The 19,592-nt window shown below is 36.1% G+C and overlaps 1 protein-coding gene across 3 annotated transcripts in view; it reads left to right on the forward strand.

Annotated features, from left to right (window-relative positions):
* Nucleotides 1–4: 4 nt before the first annotated feature.
* Ipmk (inositol polyphosphate multikinase) overlaps nt 5–19,592 on the forward strand; it is a 49,509-nt gene continuing 29,921 nt past the window's right edge. The window contains exons 1-2 of one of the 3 annotated variants that reach the window (XM_046419577.2): nt 5–492; nt 12,070–12,164. In XM_046419577.2, the coding sequence (XP_046275533.1) occupies nt 303–492; nt 12,070–12,164 (285 nt within the window). In that variant the 5' untranslated portion in view covers nt 5–302. The remainder of the gene's footprint in view (nt 493–12,069; nt 12,165–19,592) is intronic. The other 2 variants (XM_046419575.2, XM_046419576.2) reach the window with 2 other exon arrangements.

Consider the following 19,592-nt stretch of genomic DNA (forward strand, 5'->3'; position numbering starts at 1 on the left):
AGCGCGGGGCGCCGCTGCCGCTGCTGCTCCGCTCGGTTCCGTCTCCTGGGCAGCGGCGGGACCGGCGGCCGCGGCGGCGGAGGGACGGGAGCTGGGAGCCGCGGTCCGCAGAGTTGGGCAGGGGAGCACCCGCGCCTCCGCGGCGTCATGGGCCCCCTTCCCGGGCCTCAGCGGGCACCAGCCGCGGGAACCCCCAGGCCTCCTCGCGGCCGAGCCTGAGCGACCCCCGGGTTCTCAGGCACTCGCTCCCTACTCCCTATTTTTTCTTCCTTTCGCCACCGTTACCGCTTGTGCACACGGTTATGGCAACAGAGCCGCCATCCCCCCTCCGGCTCGAGGCGCCCGGCGCCCCAGAGATGCGGACCCCACCGGTGAGCGATGCCGCCCCCGAAGGCGCCCCGCAACCAGCGGGCGGCAGGCTGCGTTTCCTCAACGGCTGCGTGCCCCTGTCGCATCAGGTGGCCGGTCACATGTACGGAAAGGACAAAGTGGGTAAGTGAGGGTGGCGCGGGGCTCCCAGCTACCCTTCTGTCTCCACGAGCTCCCTGGCCAACCGAGGCAGCCTGGCGCTCACAACGGTGCTGGGACAACCCCCCACTCCGCACCCAGGGCTGCACGCCGCACCCCTGGCCTCTTCCGCCCTCCCTGGGAGCCTCGCTACCGGTGCAGAAAGGGGCTCGGAAAGTGGGGCTATTTCTAGGGTGTGAGGCTCAAGCTTACTGTAGGGGCGACGGAGAAAGGCGTGTCCGGTCTCCCCAGGGAGGGTGGGTGTTCGTTGGAGATGGTGTTGTTAGTAAAAATAAGGAACTTCAATTTTACTGGACGGGGAAGTGAATTCTCCCTCGAGCGCAAGATCTGTTTATTATAGGCGAGTAGCTATTGCAAAAGAAAAGGAATGAAATGCAGATGATGCTAATCTAGTGCTTCTCAGTTGGGTGCAGCTGCATAGCTGGAGGGGGAAAAAAACAAAAAACAAGGCCTTCCCTCGAACCCCTGGGAAGCTTGCTTGGCTTAATCAGGATCTCTGCCTCCTTGTCCCTTGACGGGGTGCGTGTGTGTGTGTGTGTGTGTGTGTGTGTGTGTGTGTGTAGGTGTTTGTCTGTCTGTCTCCTGGATTTCTCTGGGAGGCGTGGTTCCAGTAGTGCAGAAACTCGGATTCATTCAGGGTAGGAAATACACCCTGCTAGAATGATGCACAGATAAAACATTCATAAAACTAGCATGGCCTCTGTAATACATTTTGTAAGTTCACAACTTTTAAAGGATAATATGAAGCTTATCTCAATTTAGGAACTGTAATTCACCTAGTTTACTCACAGTGGTTCCTAGAGCCATGATTACCTGAAGAATCTGATAGATGAGTACGTGAGTATTGCAGATCTTTGACCCAGAACAACCACTAGAGACTGTTTGTTTTTTGCTGGTATAATGATTCAGGTTTAGGTTGGTAAGTAAGGACATTTTTAGACCACATGACTAAGGTTAAGCCTGGTTAAGTGATACACCTAAAGTCATACAGCTACTATGTGTTACCATGTGATACCCAGGGATTTTCCTTGGACTATTGTTTTTTTAATTGTTCTGTACTTGCAGAAAGTACACAGACTGGGACTCAATTACACTCATGAAATGTTGAAAGAATGACAATTGACTGCTCTGTTAGTACATCAAGTTAGGAAACAGTACTTAAGGTGCTTAGCGTAGACATTTCCTCCTATGGGTCATATCTGTGTATGAGAGTTTGAGTGTACCCATGGAGTCTCTGTTAATAGAGACTTACTTACTCATTTATATTAATAAATTGTGATGATACTATTCCTAATAATATTTTAGATAGAGGGCTAAAAGATTGTTTACCTAAGGGTCCTAGAGCCCAACTTACATGCAAAGGGGGAAAAAGTCAAAATCCCAACATAAATAAAAACGATCTCTATGAAGATTGTTACTTAAGAACATAATCATTGCTTATCAAAGTATGTAATAGTGTTCTTATTAGAGTTACGTGAGATTAGTAAAAAATTAATTATGGTGACTTGAAATTACATTATAAACAGTGACTGAAAGAGTTGATTTGTCACTCAAATTTCCTAATTAAAGTAGCAGTTTACATTTTGGAGGATGTTTTTCCTCAATATTGTTTATTATTGTATTCAATTTAAAATAAACCTTTTTTCTATTAAGGTTTTTTTGACAAGGAACTGTCTTTGTATCACCATAATACAGTTCTTCAAAGATAAGGGTGCTGGCAACCTAATAAATATTGTGGAATTTAATTCTCTGGTACTTACAGAGTCATGCATCTATTAGTATTTTGAAAGGACACCTATATGATGATAGTCTTCCCTGTTCATAAAATGAATAACAAGATGGTTAGTAATTCAAAGTTCATTATGTCTCTGCACTATCATGAATCACTTACAGTTTAAAGTACATTGTTAATCGGACTTTGGTCTGTCAACTGAAGTAATTCTCTGTAAACTTTGTTAAGGATATTGTGTGAATATTTGTTTCTGTATTGTTTTTTAATTTTTGTTCCTATCATTACATGGCCAGATTTTTCCATTTTAGGTTTGATATCTTAACTATCTCCAAAAAGGAGTTGTTATTTTTGGTAGTTTAAAAATGAAAAATGTGGAACTTGATAGAACAAATGTGCTTAAACAGAAAATTATATGTTGTTGTAGCTAAGTATCAAGACTATATTCATATTTCTGATTATCAGAGTTTATATTCTCCACTCAAATCTGTTTCATCAAATACATTTTAATTTTGAATTCCAGGAGTAAAACTTTTTTTTTTTTTTAATTGTAAAAATGGTTCATAATCTTTTAGGGAAAAAAAATTCTTTAAGTAATGCCCTTTCCCACATTCTTTTTCTCCCAGGGACAATCACTGGTAACAATTTTCCATGCATCCTTAAGCCTTTGTTTCTGTGTACATACATAAACACATTAACACAATTCTAATTTTTCATACAGATAGATATATCAGCATTTTTTTTTCTTTTGTAGTGCTGGGGTTGAACCCAGGCAACCTAATAAATATTGTGGAATATAGCAAGGGCTTTACCACTGGGCCACACCCCCAGTCCCAGCTTTTTTTTTAATCCTAATTATATCGTATAGTATAAACATATTTTTGTACTCCTTGATTTACAATGGGGTTACATCTTGATACACCTATTATAAATTGAAGAAAATTGAAAATGTATTTAATACTACTACCTGCCAAATGTCATAGCTTGGCATCATAATATACTTTTACCCTTGTGATTGTGTACCTGTAGCTTTGGAAGCTGTAGCTTTATGCCACTGTCTAACAGCGTAAAACAATATGCAACATAATCTTAGACCTGGAAAAGATTAAAATCTGAAGTATGATTTCTCCTGAAGACCTATTTTTATGGCACCAAAGTTGAATGATTGTTAAATTGAACATTGTAGGTTGGGGACTGTCTGTGCTTTGTTCTTCCTGTGTTATATTCTGCAGAGTAGATATATCAAAATTTGCTTAACAATATATTCTTATAAAAATATATTTTAGAGGGGCTGGGGATGTGGCTCAAGCGGTAGCGTGCTCGCCTGGTGTGCCTGCGGCCCGGGTTCGATCCTCAGCGCCACATACAAACAAAGATGTTGTGTCCGCCAAAAACTAAAATAAATAAATAAATATTTAAAAAAAAAAAATATATTTTAGAGTTTGGCTATTATTTGTTATAAATAATGTACTAAACATTCTTTTACATTGTAGCATACCTTGTATAACTTTCCTATTTCTATAAGTTTCACAAAAGTGTAAAATTACATTAAAAACAGTGACCCAGAGAGAGTTAATTTGTCATCCAAGCCTAATTAAAGTAATAGTTTGGATTTTGGAGGATGTTTTTCCTTAATATTGTATATTATTGCATTCCATTTGAAATGAATTTTTTTCTACTAAGGTTCTGTCAATTTAATTTCCCAAAGCTCTCTAGAGTTAGCATAAAATCCTTTTCTGTTTTAAGAACAAAGATATTCTCTTCTGTAGCCACAGTATATTTATTAAATGTGGGAAATTTAATAGTGATTATATTTTATAGCCCTTTTTCTTATTTTGTCAACTGTTCCAGTAACACTGATGTCTTTTATCCCATTTGTTTTTCTCAGAGGTAGAGCTGCTTAAGGATATCAAGTTGCATTTAGTTATGTCTCTTAGTCTCCTTTAATTTGTAACATAACCTCAGCTTTTCTCTTTCATAATATTGTCATTTTGAAAAATAGGTTAGTTGTTTATGAAATGTTCTTCAATTTGAGTTTCTGATTCAAGTGATGCATTTCTGGCTAGAATATTATTTATGTGTACCCTTTATAAGATAGCATGTCTAGAGACCTGTATCTGTCTGACCTTTATTAGTGGTTAATTTTGGTCAACTGGTCCAAGTGTCATCTGGCTTCTTCAGTATATAGTTGTTATTTTTCCTCTTGCAATTAACAAGCTATCTATGGGGAGACACTAGAAGGTCATGCAGATATCTGGAAGCCTCATTAAATTGCGCCCCTAGATTTGGCATCTATTGATTATTCTTGCATAAGTCTTTGACGGTTACAAAATCATAAAAGTTTTCCAATTCTAATATTCCCTGTAAAAATTTTCATTATGAGAGAGAGCCCTCCTTTTACTTCTGTCCATGCATGTCTACATTTATGATTGGGTTGGAGTCATGAATTTCTGTTTTATGTTTAAGAACTTTTCTTGCCTCTCAAATTGTACTGAATCTCGCCATTTAGATTGGCTTTCTGTCACCAAATTACTTTAGAGATTTACCTTCCTTCCTTACCCTAGAATCAGCCATTTGTCCAAGGAGCCCTGGTTAATTGGAATAATATTTAGAAACTCTGATTTGGGTGCTATATGTGGTGTAACTACTGAGTACCTTTGCTTCCAGATCTTTTCAGTGGATGAAATTTAAATAAATGTATAAATATTCCAGGAATCATAATTTTGTACTTCTAATTTCATTCCAATCTGAGTGCTTTCTTTTCTTTTTTGTTTCTGAATTTATATTTCTCTTCTTCCACATTGAGAACCCTGACTCCTGGTGTTATCATAGGTTTATGATTTTTGCTCAGTCCTATAATTTTCAGAATTTCTACTCCCATACTTCTGTAGAAAACAATCATAAAATGAAGAATTCAGCATGAGATTTTCTTATTCTAAGGGTATGTGGTTGGCAACTGTTGAAAAATTTTTTAGGTTAGATTTTTGTTGTTGTTATTTCTCCCCTCTTTACAGTAATAGCATTTATTTGAAATATTTGGTTTCATGTGTTTCTGTTTAAATTCATTTCCATTCCATTATATACAGGAATGCTTATAAACTAACATGCTTTTGAAAGTTGAAACTCCTCCCCTTTGTTCAGAATGCTTTGTAGATAGCCAGTTTTATTGTTTTTTGATTCGCTTTTACTGAATTTCTTGTATAAATAAGCCCATTTATGAGAACTTTATTTCCCCTTCTTTCTGAGGCAGCAGGTAGTAAGTATGCTGTATATACTGTTTTGCACTTTGCTTTTAACAGATAATTTATCCTACCAATCAGCATAGAGCTTTTCCTCATTCTTTTTTCATTGCTCAGTTGTGTGCCACTGTGCATCTGTACCACAGTTTATTCATTTGGTTTCCTGAATTTGCTTTGGTCTTTTATTTGTTTTCATTGCTTTATTTATTTATCCTAATAATACCTCACTGTCTTGATTCAAGTACTATATAGTTAAGTAGTGATAAATAGTAGCTTAAGCATCTTATTTTTCATTTCAAGATTGTTTTGACTTTTTCTGGCCCTTTACATATCCATATAGAGTCAGATCACCTGGTCACTTTCCCCAAGAAACCTGATGAGATTTTGTTTGAGTTTGCTTTAAATCTATAGATTGTTTTGGTGAGAATTAATTTCTTCACAATCTTGAGCCTTTTAGTATGTGAACTTGTTATATTTCTCCATTTATTCAGTTCTTCTATAATTTCCTCTATAAGTTTTCAGAGTAGAGTTTGCTAGATTTTCCATAAGTATTTAATACTACTATGAATTATGTTGCCTTTTAAAATAACTTTTATTTTGAAAAAAATCCAAACTTAGAAAAATGTTTCCAGAATAGTGTGATGAACTATACAGTTCATCTAGATTTACCAGCTACCAATATTTTACTACATTTGCCTTATTACTCTTTGTAGATGATGATTTTGTAAAACTATATAATAATAAATTATAGACATCATGACCTCTTTCCTCTAAATAATTGTATAACTAAAAATAAGACTATTTCTTACCTAATCTTGATCAAATGATCAATTTCAGAATATAACATTTGGCTTTTGCCATTATTTACATAATATTTCTTATATTTGACCTTAGTTAAAGGCTGAAAAGAGATATACTAATATCCTTTATAGCAATGCTTTTGACCGTACAGCATCAGACATTGCATTTAGTTGTCATAACTTTTTTAGTTGCCTGGCATTTAGATCAGGTCTTTTTTTTTTTTTTTTTTTTTTAGTCTTTTTTAACCATGAGAGTTATAGGCATATGGCATTTTATAATATCCTTAAATTATGTTTGACTGATTTTTTTTTTTTCAGGTGTGATTAGATTCAAGTTATGCATTTTTGGTGAAAACATTGTTATGTTGTGCTCTAAAAAATCATGTTAAGAGGCAAAAGATGTTAATGATAGTGTTGATGTAACTTTGATCATATGATTAAGTGATGTCTGCCTAATTTTTTCCAATGTAAAATTATCATTTTTACTATAGTAATTAAGTAATTGGAGAGGAACATTTTGAGATGGTTGTATACCCTGTTCCTCATCAAACTTTATATCCAGTGATTAAACATCCATTGATGATATTTGACACACTCACTTATATTAATATGATGGTTGCAAAACAAATAGTCAAACCTTTTCTGTTACTTTGGTTAATCAGCATTCCCCTCCTTATTTATTTATTTTAAATGATATTGGTCATCAAACCCAGGTTCTTATGTGTACTAGGCTAGCACTCAGAGCTATGCCCTAACCTTTTTTTTTTTTTTTTTTTTAAATATTTATTTATTTTTTTTAGTTTTCGGCAGACACAACATCTTTGTTTTTATGTGGTGCTGAGGGTCGAACCTGGGCCGCAGGCATGCCAGGGGAGTGCGCTACCGCTTGAGCCACATCCCCAGCCCCATCCTTTTTAATTTTATTTTGAGCAGGGTCATTTTGTGTTGCCCAAGCTGGCATAACTTTCCATCTTCCTGCCTCAGACTCCTGAATAGTTGGGATCATAGATGTGTGCCACCATGTCCATCTTTCTTCATTATCTATTAGGATGGAATATTCATTTCAAATTTAAATGAATAGATACTATCTATTATTGTTACTGTTGATTTTAATGCTGATGTTCTCCCAGATTTGGGCACTGATAGCTTCTTCAGGCTTGCTACTGTATGTTAATATTGCTTTTTTTCTTGTATTTTTGTCACTTTCTGGCATAAAAGGTTTTCTATGTTCATTTTGTGCTTTTCATGTTCACACCCTGAAATGAGCCATTTTTCTTCAAGGAAACTGGTTCCTATGGGAATGAATGGTGTTTAGAAATCAAGATCTGGATTCCAGGTGTGGTCATTGCTCCTTGCATGTAGTTCTGTTTACTCTTTCACCAGATTGGATTAAGAAATATTTAATTTCATATTCTTGAAATTTTGAGTTCATTCTTATAATTTAGCAGAGTTTTTTGTTTTTGGTGTTTTTGTGCTAGAGATTGAATCCAGGTCCTTGCAAATTCTATTAAGTATAGTCCCATACCTATAATGTGTTTATTGGTTTATGTTTTTGTGGTGCTGGTGAACCAACCTGGGCCCTCACCCATGTGCTTTACCACTGACCTATCTGCCTAGCCCCCCCCCCCCCCCCACTATAACTTAAATTCAATACTACAGGGTTTTTGTTTTCTCCCATTTTCTGTTTATATCTCCTTTCTTCATTGAGAACTTTGCTCAAAACATTTGTATATTTAATTTTTGAAAATAAACCAACTTGCATTCCTGGAACAGAGTCCACATGTCCATGATAAATTATCCTGTATATATTGGTGGATTTAATATGCTAGTGTTTTGCTAAATTTTTTTTGGCTTATGTTCACTTGAGATCATGTTCTATATATTTTATTAAATCTGTTGTGGTTTTTAAAAATCATGATATATATTGGCTTCATAAAATTGGGAACTAATTGATATTTTTTTCTGTTTTCTGATGAATTTGGTAATTTTTAAATTGATATTGTTGTTTGATAAAATTTACTCATAAAGCCATTGGTCCCTGCAAGTTGTCTTAGGTTTTAAATTATGAATTCAGTATTTTTAGTAGACGTGACAATTCAGATTTCTTATTGTGTCAGTTTCAATAATTTATGTCTAAAGGAATTTGTTCATTTTATCTGAATTGTTGGTTTTACTAGTATGAAATTTCTGATTCTCTTACTGTCCTTTTAATGTTTGTAGGATTTGTAGTGATATTGTGTTTTTTGACTTATTCCCCAAGAGAATATATATTTTCATGTTATTGATCTCAAAGAATCACCTTTTGATTTCACTTTTTCCCCTCCATTGTCCATTTCTTATTTCAATGACTTTTTTGCTCACATCTTTCTATGTATTTGGAATTAATATATTATTCTTTTGCTAGCATCTTAAATTGGAACTTTTTTTTTCTTATATAAGCACTTAGAACTGCACATTTCTCTTTTAAGAATTTGAATTGGATTCCACAAATTTTGATATGTTGTTTTCATTATTAAATTTAAAATACTTTCTAATTTCCTATTTGCTTTTTTGATTCATAGATAGGCATATGTTGTTTACTTTCCAATTATTTGGTATTTCCCCAAACATTGTATTGTTATGTCCATTGTGGTTAGAGAATATTCTCTGTATGAGTCTAACTTTTAGATTTTAAGACTTTTTTATGGCCTAGCTTGAGTTAGTAAATGCTCCATTTGTGCTTGAGAATGTGTATTCTGTTGGATGTAGCTTTTTTTGAAATGGAATTTGGCCATGTTGGTGTTGCGGTTTAGATATGAACCCAAAAGCTCATGAGTGAGACAATGTAAGCAAGTTCAGAAGTGAAATGATTGGGTTATGAGTCTTAATCTAATTAGTGCATTAATCCCCTGATAGGGATTAACTGGGTGGTAACTATCTGTAGGCAGGTATGGTGTGGCTGGAAGAGGTGGGTCTTTGGAGTATATATTTTGTCCTTGGAGACTGCGGGGAGTAGGCAGGGGCATGCTCTCTCTCTCCCTCTTTCCCTCCCTCCTCTCTGCCTCCTGGTGCCATGCCCTGAGCTGCTTTCCTCCACACTCTTCTAGTATGACGTTCTGCCAATCCCTGGGCCCAGAGCAGTGGAGCTGAGTGTCTGTGGACTGAGACTTCTGAAACCCTCAGTGCCAGATAAACTTTTCCTCCCCTAACGTTGTTCTTGTCAGGTCTTTTGGTTGCAACAGTGAACAAGTTGGTCACTAAACACTAAAACAGTTGGTCAGGCTGGCCTCAAATCCTAGCCTCAAGTGATCCTGCTTCCTCAGTCTTTTGAGTATCGGGACTCTGGGGTGCATGCCACTAAGCCCGCAGGATATAACATTCGATGTGTCAAATTGGTCAAGTTGTTTGATAGTGTTCAAGTTTTATATATCATGTACTAATGTTTTATTGATTACTAAGAAAGTCATTGGGGTTTTATTTATGGTTTTGTTAATCCTTTCACTTCTGTCAGATTTTGCTACATGTCTTTCGAATCTGTTATTAGGTATGTATATATTTGTGTCTTCTTAATGAGCTGACCTTATTATTATAGAATGTTTTCCTATATAAAAGAATCCTTTTCTTGAAGCTTATGGTGTCCGGTATTGTGTAGTTTGGTGTATAATAATATTGATGTATCATCTTTCTTATGACCTGTACTTGCATATTACCCTTTTCCTTCATTTTTACTTGTAACCCACATGTCCTTATATATAAACTGTTAAGGATTTTGTTTTTTCCATCTATTTAATATTCTGATTGTCTTAGCTCCATGTTTTTGTTTTTCATTTGTTTTTAGAATATTTCAGCCTTTGTCTTGTCAAATATTTTCTCAGTCCCTTTCTCTCATTTAAAAAAATTTCCCTTAAGTATTTTTCTATACCTTATTTATATAATTGATTTTAAGCAGAAGATACAGTTAGCATATGTTTATTTATCATGTCATAGTTTTACTTCTAATAATAAAAGCAAGACATATTTCTGGAAGAAAAATTTAAAAAAAAGAAAGAAAGAAAACTTACCTAGAATGTTCCTTTCATGGATAATTTTTTTTCCCCTTAAACTGGGGATTGAACTCAGGGGTGCTTAACCACTGAGCCACATCCTCATCCCTTTTTATGTTTTATTTAGAGACAATGTTTTGCTGAGTTGCTTAGGTCCTCCTTAAGTTGCTTAGGCTGGCTTTGATCTCTCAAACCTAATGCTTTCAGCCTCCTGAGCCCCTGGGATTATAGGTGTTTGCCATTGCACCTGGTGCAGATGGAAATTTTAACTTGTGTTTATTTTTACATAGTTATAATCCTCCTGAATACACAACTTTTGTTGTTGTTGTGGTGGTGGTGGTAAAAGACCCAATGTAAAATTGACCATCTTAACTATTTGTAAGTATAAACTAAGTGTTAACTGAGTTCACATTATTGTGCAACACATCTCTGGAACTTCTTGATTTTTTTTTTTTTTTTTTTTGTATGAAACTGCTTTTTTTTAAAAAAAATTTTGCATTCTTTAATTTTGGAGGAAAATAAAACAACAACAAAAAACACAGTACAACATCTAACTCTGCTGCCAAACTAGATAGGGGATAGGGGCTTGAAGCCCTCGTTTCTTGCCATAAGATGCCAAGGACAGGAGAAAACCCACTAGAAAATCAATCAGCAGAGGAAGCCAGGTGGGAAAGGGCCATTCAAGGAGCCTTGGGGACACTATATAGAGGTCAGATTTCTCAGTGGCAACTCCTAACCTACTACTATTAGGCAAGAAAAACTTTATAACCATTGAATAATTCCCCTGTTCCCTTTTCTCCCAGCCCCTGGTAAGCACAGTTCCATCTTCTATTTCTAAGAGATTGACAATTGGAAATCTTTTCATCAAGACTTTTTATGTGTATATCACTCTTCATTAGTCCCACAGAAAATGTCATAACCAGAGGAGCAAAGGATTTACTTGTTCTTACCTTGAGGAATGGAATTCCTTTTTCATAATTTTTAGTTATATTTTAGTACTCTTAAAGTCCCCACATCTTTTTAACTGCTTACAAACTCATCTTATCCAAATGGATTAATATTTACCTTCCTTCTAATCTATAGTAGGTCTTAAACAGAATTGATTGCTGTATTTCTTAAGCTGAAACTCTCTGCTTTTGTTGAGTTAAAGACTCCCTACTTTGAATGAACAGATTATAAAAAGGTGCCCCTTCCTACTCCAGACTTGGTGCCTGCTCCTCAGCCCTCACTTTTCCCATTGGCTACATATCCTTGTACTATCTATACAGCTGTGTACAGTTCATGAGAGTCAGGAAAATTTCTTAGGTTGCTTTCTTAAAATAGAGGAGAGACTTCTAAAACATTACCAAGTAGGAAATCCATATGTGGCCACTGTTGGCATTTTTATTTTTGTGTTTATAAAAACAGGATCAATTTGAGCTGCTGCTTTTAACTTGTCTCTTGTTTTTAATGGAATGTCTATTACGGAGGTATTTTCATAAAAATTTACACTTACATTTATTAGAATATGAGGGAACTGTAAGGGTGTAGCAGTTGGAGACAATAAAACTAAGTGATTTAGAATTTGTGTTCTAGTGCTTTGCATATAAAGTACTAAAACATGTTTGTTGAGTGTTAAATTTTCTAGTATAAGTAAAATTGAATCGCTAAACTTATGACAGTGGTTTACCTATTCTGGAACAAATATATCCTGTGAATTAACGTACCCTATAATTAAAACACTAAAAAACTTTATAATTTTTGTTCCATAGGTATACTGCAACACCCAGATGGCACAGTTTTGAAACAGTTACAGCCACCTCCAAGGGGCCCGAGAGAGCTGGAATTTTATAATATGGTAAGTAAGGTAAGATTTGTTTGTTGCATTAAAAGTGTTTTTCAGAGTTTTTTAGTGGTGACTCACGGTAAGAAATATGTTTGACAGCCTGTCTTAGTTCACTATGTATAATAGAAACAAAAACTTCATGAAAAACAATGCTTTTTTTTTTATGGTACTGGATGCAGTGTAGTATTTTCTGTTCTATTTCATTTCTCAAAGGTTCTGAGTCATTGAATTGATTTCAACTTGGGTAGTGACCCACAATATGATAAACACTAACTGAGTGTCTCCATAGTGTCAGAAATGTTAACTTACATAAGTGTTTTTACTATAGAATTTCTTAAAAATGCTAATCTGCATTGTGAATCTCTAAAAGGGAAAGGAAAACATCTGGTTAACCATTATGACTAGGAATGTTTTTTTAGTACATTCATAATATTCCGTGATCATCACCTATATCTAATTCCAAAACATTCTCATCATCCAGAAGAAAACACTCTACATATTAAACCACGATGCTGCATTATTCTTTATCCCAGCACCTTAAACCATTAATCTGCTTTCTAATGGGCTTCCCTGTTCCCATTTCATATAAATGGAGTCAGACAAAATGTGGTCTTTTTTCCCTTAGCTTTCATTTTCTGTAATGTTTTTAAGGTTTATGTACATTACAACATACATTAGTGCTTCATTTATTTTTATAGCTGAGTAACATTCCATCATGCATATATACTATATTTTGCTTACCCACTCACCTGTTATGGATGTTTGGGTTGTTGCACCTTTTGGCTTTTGCTAATAGTGCTGTGAACATTCATGTACAAGTATTTCAGACTTATTTCTACTTTTTGATATATACTTAGAAATGGAAATATTAGGTTAATTGGTAAAACTGTTTCCTAAAGTGGCTGGACTATTTTATATTTCTTCAGCACTGTATGAATGTTCTAATTTTTCTACATCCTCACCAACATTTCTTATTTTGTCTTGAGTGGAATTCTAGTTATTATAAAATGTTAATCTCAATGTAGTTTGTTTTGATTTGCACTTCTTTAATGGCTAATGGTGTTTAGCATCTTTTCATCTTATTTGCTATTAATATATCTTTTCCAATGTATGGAAAAGATGCCTTTCTGCAGGTTGTCTTTTCATTTGCTTTCTAGTGTCCTTTGAAGCACAAACTTGATTTTTTTTTTGTGTGTGTGTGTGTGTTCATGTGTATGTGTGTGTGTGTGATATTGGAAATTGAATCCAGGACCTTGCAGTTTAGCATGTGCTCTACCGTCCAGCCCCAACCCTTTTCTATTCTGAGACACGGTCTCACTATGTTGCCTAGGCTGATCTTGAACTTGTGATCCTCCTGCCTTAGATTCCTGAGTAAGCTGGGATTACAGACATGCACCACGACAGCCAACAACCTTTTGAATAGGTAAAGCCCAGTTTACCTATTTTTTTTCCTTTTGTTGCTCATGCCTTTAATATCATATCTAAGAAGCCATTGTCTAATCTAAGGTCATGCAGATTTATGTTTTTTTGTTTTCTTTTAAGAGCTTTATAGCTTTAACTCTTAAAATTAAGCTTTGGATCCATTTTTATGAATGGAAGAAGGCATCCAACATCCTTTTGCATATGAATATCTAGTCATCCATTATTATTTCTTAAAATCGCTGTACTCTCCCCACTGAATTATTTTAGTAGCTTTGTCAAAATCAGTTGACTAAATGTAAAGGAGAAATGCTTAAAGGAATTCTGCCGGTAATGAAGGGTGAATTTGGAAGCAAGAGGCTGCAAATTGATATTGGTACAGACTGGTTTGTAAGTTCTCAATTCTGTTCCATTAGTCTAGATATCTATTTACACTCTTATTATAGCTGTGTAATAAGTTTTGAAGTCGGGAAATATGAGTCTTTCAACTTTATCCTTTTTGAAAATTGTTTTGGGTGTTCTGGTTTTCTTGCATTTCCGTTTGTGTCTTAGGATCAGCTTGTCAGTTTCTGCCAAAAAAGCCAGCTGAACTTTTTTTTTTTTATGAACTTTTTACATTAGTTTGGGAACTATTGTGGTTTTATCCTTTATTCTTTTAATACTACATATTGTGTTGATTGAATTTTACATGTTGTCAACTTTTCATTTTAGCAATAAATTGTAATTTTTTTATATGTCAGTGGCTTTGGTTTGCTAGTATTGCATTGAATATTTTGCATTCATAAGGGATGTTGGTCTGTATTTTTTTATAGTGCTGTATATGATTTTTTAAAGAATTCATCTACTTTAAAAGAACTTAGCTCAAAATAACAAATAATGTTAGACTTACATGAAAATTCTTTAAATGATGGGACACTGTAAAACCACTCTTCCATTTTCCAATTTATTGCCTCTCCGTTCCAAATTCACCCATCATTACTGCCTCTGTGATAATGAACTTAATCCTTGTAGCATTTCTCCTTTACAGTGAGATCATTGTTAAATATCCCCAGTAGAAGGCATCAGAGAGAGATTACAGGAGAAAGAGGCTGCAATATCTGTTGAAGATTCTATCTGTGTTCTCTTGGTCAACAGTATAGGTGAGGGTTTCTTGCTACAGTTGAATATCTGGAAATATGTATCCTCTGTGACCACAGAGCCCTGACCCAACCTGGTTATCACTTTGTGGCACTTCCAGCACAGAGGGCTTCTGTGTATGAATTTGTGCCCTGACTCCTTCATAGTCATTTCCTCTTCATATTTGTCTTCTGCCACCATCCTGGGATGGACATCAGGCATTCTAGGTTTCCTACCTATTATGGCAGACCAACTCTCCTTTGGGCCTGTGTTCTTGGTTACTCTCTGTGTGGTTGCTTCATGCAGGTCCAGTTGTGGGCCAGCTCTGGGTGGGTTAACTAAGTGGACTTCTCTGCTATCCATTGGGCTTCAGTTTTGCCTTCTGCAATGAGGTCTAGATATTTGTTCACACTCTGTTATTGTAGTTGTTTAGTAAGTTTTGAAATTGAGAAATATGAGTCTTTCAACTTCGTTCTTTTTGAAAATTGTTTTGTCTATTTTGGGTTCCTTGCATTTTGGTTTTCATGGAACCAAATGAGGTCTGCTTAGGAAATGGGCCTACTTTCCAAGTTTATCCTTCTTAAGCCAGAGAGTATCCTAGAGAATTCTCATTACATTTTCTGATTGCTCTATCATTGCTGCTTAGTAATTCTTTATACTAAATGTGCATTGCTTAAATCACTGAGGGCTTCTTTTTCATTATTGCCCCCAGAAATGATGCATGTTCTTTATGGGGAAAGTTATCTGTCAGTTGTGCAATACAATGTGGAATGCTTCTTGTGCATTTCAGAACACTTTATATTTTAACTCACCATGGTATGTAAATATATTTGAATAGAGAGCCCAAGTGCATATATGTGTGATTTCTTTCTTTCTTTTTTTTTGGTGGGGGAGGGCAGGTAAGGGTATTGAGAGTTGAACCCAGGATCACTTTACCACTAGGCTACATCCTCAGCCTTATTTTATTTTTTGATACAGGGTCTTGCTGAGTTACTGAGGGTCTATGGTTTTTTTGTTTTGGTTTGTTTTGTTTTTTGCTTGGCTCTATTGTTTTTCACTTGTACTGAATGCTTTATATAAGTGCATGGTAATTTTTCACTGGGAGTGCTTCCGTTGTTCCTATATTAAATATGTTTCTAGTATTTCTCCCCCTATTAAAGTTCTCTTAAGTTTAGGGACCATCTAGCAGAAGAAGATATCAGAAGTTTAATAGATAACAGTGAAAGGAATAGGTGGGTATATTCATTTGTTATGGCTCCCAGAAAAAGTAACACAGATTAGTTATGTAGAAATTTACTATTTTACTGTTTCGTAGGCTAGAAGTCTCAAATCGGGGTGTGGTTTCTTTTGAGGTTCTCTCTCTTTTTGTCTTGTAGATGGCTGTTTTCTCTGTCTTCTCCTGGTCTTCCCTGTGTGTGTTCATGTCCTATACTCCTGTTCTTATTAGAACACAATTATAACAACTTAGGGACTACCTTAATAACCTCATTGAATCTTAATTACTTTGTTTTTCTTTCCCAGTATTGGGGATCAAACCCAGGGCCTCACCATTGCCAGGCAAGCAGCCTACCAGTGAGCCACATTCCCAGCCCCCATTATTAAAGACTTTTCATATATCTTAGGTACTGGGGGTTGCAATTGGGTATATTACTTTCGGTGAAGCACAGTTCAGCCTATGATAATGTGTTGGATTCCTATGAAGTGAAAGTTTTGTTTTCTTTCTTTTTTGTGAAAAGTGACATATTACTGGAGCATAGGTTTTGGGATTGTACAAATTTGTGTTCTAATTTTAGTTCTAACATTTAGTTGTATGACTATGAACCATGACTGATTTTTCTCCAGGTTTTAAAATCCCGTGGATATATTAATACTGAATTATTAAGTCCCAGTGAGATTTAGATTGCATACAGTAATCTAGATAGCATGCTTGAATAATGTTGCCACATTCTTGCTTAATACACACATTTCTTTCTTAGTACACAATATTTTTCAGGGCTGTTTTTGTGGAGAGACAATAATGTATTTTCTTTTCCTTTCCTTTCAGTTTCTGGTAAAATGGATTCTATCATACCATAGACATTCTAGCAGTTAGCCCTAATGAGATATTACCTGTATAAATATGTAGGCTTACTTGTAAATTTGTTTGCAGTTTAGACTTGACTTAAAGCAAAGAATTTCCTTTCCCCCCATCAAACAGTTATATTTATTTGTCAATCTGGAATATACAAGCAGACTTAATAATCATTAAATTTGTATGGAATTGTAATTTTGAGGATGCATGAGATGCATTCCCTTGAATTAGAAATTGTATTCTGTCTGGGATATTAGGTCATAAATTTTGAGTATTGGGTTTTTTGGGGGGCAATATTAGTACTTTGTGTGGTGAGAATAGGTGGGTGTGTATATATTTGGGCAGCCATACGTTGTATATTTTTTGAACAAACCTGATTTATAATATTCTGTGCTATGTTTTCCTAAGTACACTTTTTTTATATTGTACCAAATTATAGGTTTTGACTTGCAAAATGTGGTCACCATTCTATATGTATATTCTATATTCAGGCATTTAGAGAACCTAATATGTTATTAGGTGTATTCATATTCTATTACTGTAACAAAATACCTGAGATAATCAGATTTTAAAGAGAAAAGGTTTATTATGGCTCACAGTATTAGAGGTATCAGTACATGATTGATTGGCTCTGTTCCTTAGGTTGTGGTGAGGCAACACATAATTGGGAGGAGCCTGTGGGTGGAACAAAACTTCTTACCCCTGCCCAGGAAGCAAAAGGAAAAAAAAAAAAAGAGTATGTAAAGAGATTGGGGTCCCACAATCACCTTTAAGGGTATGCCCCCAATTATCTAAGGGCCTCCTATATACTAGAATCTACCTCTTGAATGTTCTACCAGCTGCTGACTATACCAAGCTGGAGACCAAGCCTTTAAAACATGGGCCTTTGGAGGATATTTAGCATTCAAACTATAGCATCAGGTATCTCCAATTTCCTCACTTATTTTCAAGGCAGTGTATATAGTATGATGGCTCAGAGTTAAAGCAATAAGTCTCTTTTTCTTTCAGTTAGTTTCACTAATTAAAATTTGTGAATTTTAGTGAATTAATTACTAGTTCTTAGTTTCCCTACAGTAATAGCTAATAACGTGTACTGAATAAGCCAAGGTCTGTTCTACGCATTACATTAAAAAATCACCACAACCAATGATTTTCAAATGTTTTTTACTTTATTCCCTCATCATTTAAAAAAACCCCAAAAAACAAAATTATACATTAGTATTTAGAATAAAAATTATTAGCCAGGTGCAGTGGCACACATCTGTAATCCCAGGGGCTCAGGAGGCTGAAGCAGGAGGATCCTGAGTTCAAAGCCAGCCTCAGCAGTTTAGCAAGGCTTTAAGCAACTTAGCAAGACCCTGTCTCAAAAATATAAAAAAGGGCTTGAGATATGGCTCAATATACAAGTGCCCTTGGGCTCAATCCCTTGTACCAAAAAGAAAAAAGAAAGAAGTCTAATTTTAAGTCTCCTCTGAGATTCAAGGGAAATTCTTATCTGTGAGCCCCTATACAAATAAAAAAGAAGTTACATACTTGAAAGATGCATTGGCACAGGGTAAATACACCCATTCCAAAAGAGAGGAAAAGGAAAGTAGAAAGAAGGGATCAGACCAAAGCAAGACAGTAACCCAGCAGGGCAAACATTAAATTTTAAGGTCCATGTATGGCATCCTGGGCACACTGTGGCAGGAAGTGGGCCTCCAAGGGCTTGAACAGCCTCGCCCTTATGGCCTCGCTGGCTGCAAGATACATGTCTGTTCTCTTGGACTGGCTTTCTTTACTGCCTGCAGCTTTTTTTTCAGCAGGAAGTCCATGTTCTTGGCATCTCTAACTTCCTAGGGTCTTTTACAGCTTTGGCTTCTCTCTCTCACAGTTCCATGTGTCACCCTGTAGGGCAGCTTGCAGGGACTCTGACTTTATTATTTACTGCCTGGCCTCCTAGACTTTCGTTCAAAATCTTGGTGAAAGCTTTTGTGATGTTATGACACTTGTGTTTCCTTGCCTACAAAACTAGTATTGCATGGATAACACCAAAGTCTGCTGTTAGCACAAGCAGTTCCTGTGCCTGACGGAACCATGGCTGCATTGGTGTTTCAGTCAGCTTTTTCACTGATGTGACTAAAAGATCTGACTAGAACAATTTTAAAGGAGGAAACATTTATTTGAGGGCTCACAGTTTCAGAGGTCTTAGTCTTTAGAAGGCTGGCTCCATTCCTTTGGGCTCCAGGTAAGGCAGAACATCATGGCAGAAGAATGTGGCAGAGGCAAACAGGGTTGATCAGTAGAGAGGGGGAGATTCCACTTGCCAGATACACAAATATATATATATGTATATATATATCTAAAGCCAGGTACCAGTTCCCATGTCCGCCAGCCACACCCTACCACTTCTCTTACCATGCAGTTAATCCCTCTCAGGGGTATTAAATCACTGATTGGGTCAAGACTCACAACCCAGTCATTTCTCTTGTGAGTCTTTTTGCATTGTCTCACACAGCTTTTGGGGCACACCTCACATTCAGACCATGACAGCTGGCTTCTGAGTTCCTTGTCAGCTGAAATGAATTCCAGTGGAAAGATAAATGAGGTGGTCTTGGGTGGGCAGAATGTCCTGGAACTGTCTTTTAAAAAAGATTCTGCCCTAGAAAGTCTGAAACAATTTTCACTTAGACACCTTTGAAGCTGTAATGGGTGGGTTCCCACAGATTCCTGAGATGTCCTCAGGACACATTTTCTTGTACCTGCATGAAATGCTTGACTCCTTAAAAAAAAAAATTATTATTTATTTATTTTTTAGTTTTAGGTGGGCGCAATATCTTTATTTTATTTTTATGTGGTGCTGA

The sequence above is a fragment of the Marmota monax genome, unplaced genomic scaffold (genome assembly GCF_021218885.2).
Source record: "Marmota monax isolate L192 unplaced genomic scaffold, Marmota_monax_Labrador192_F-V1.1 WCK01_AAM20220418_F8-fsc00019, whole genome shotgun sequence".
Classification (NCBI taxonomy): Eukaryota; Metazoa; Chordata; class Mammalia; order Rodentia; family Sciuridae; genus Marmota; species Marmota monax.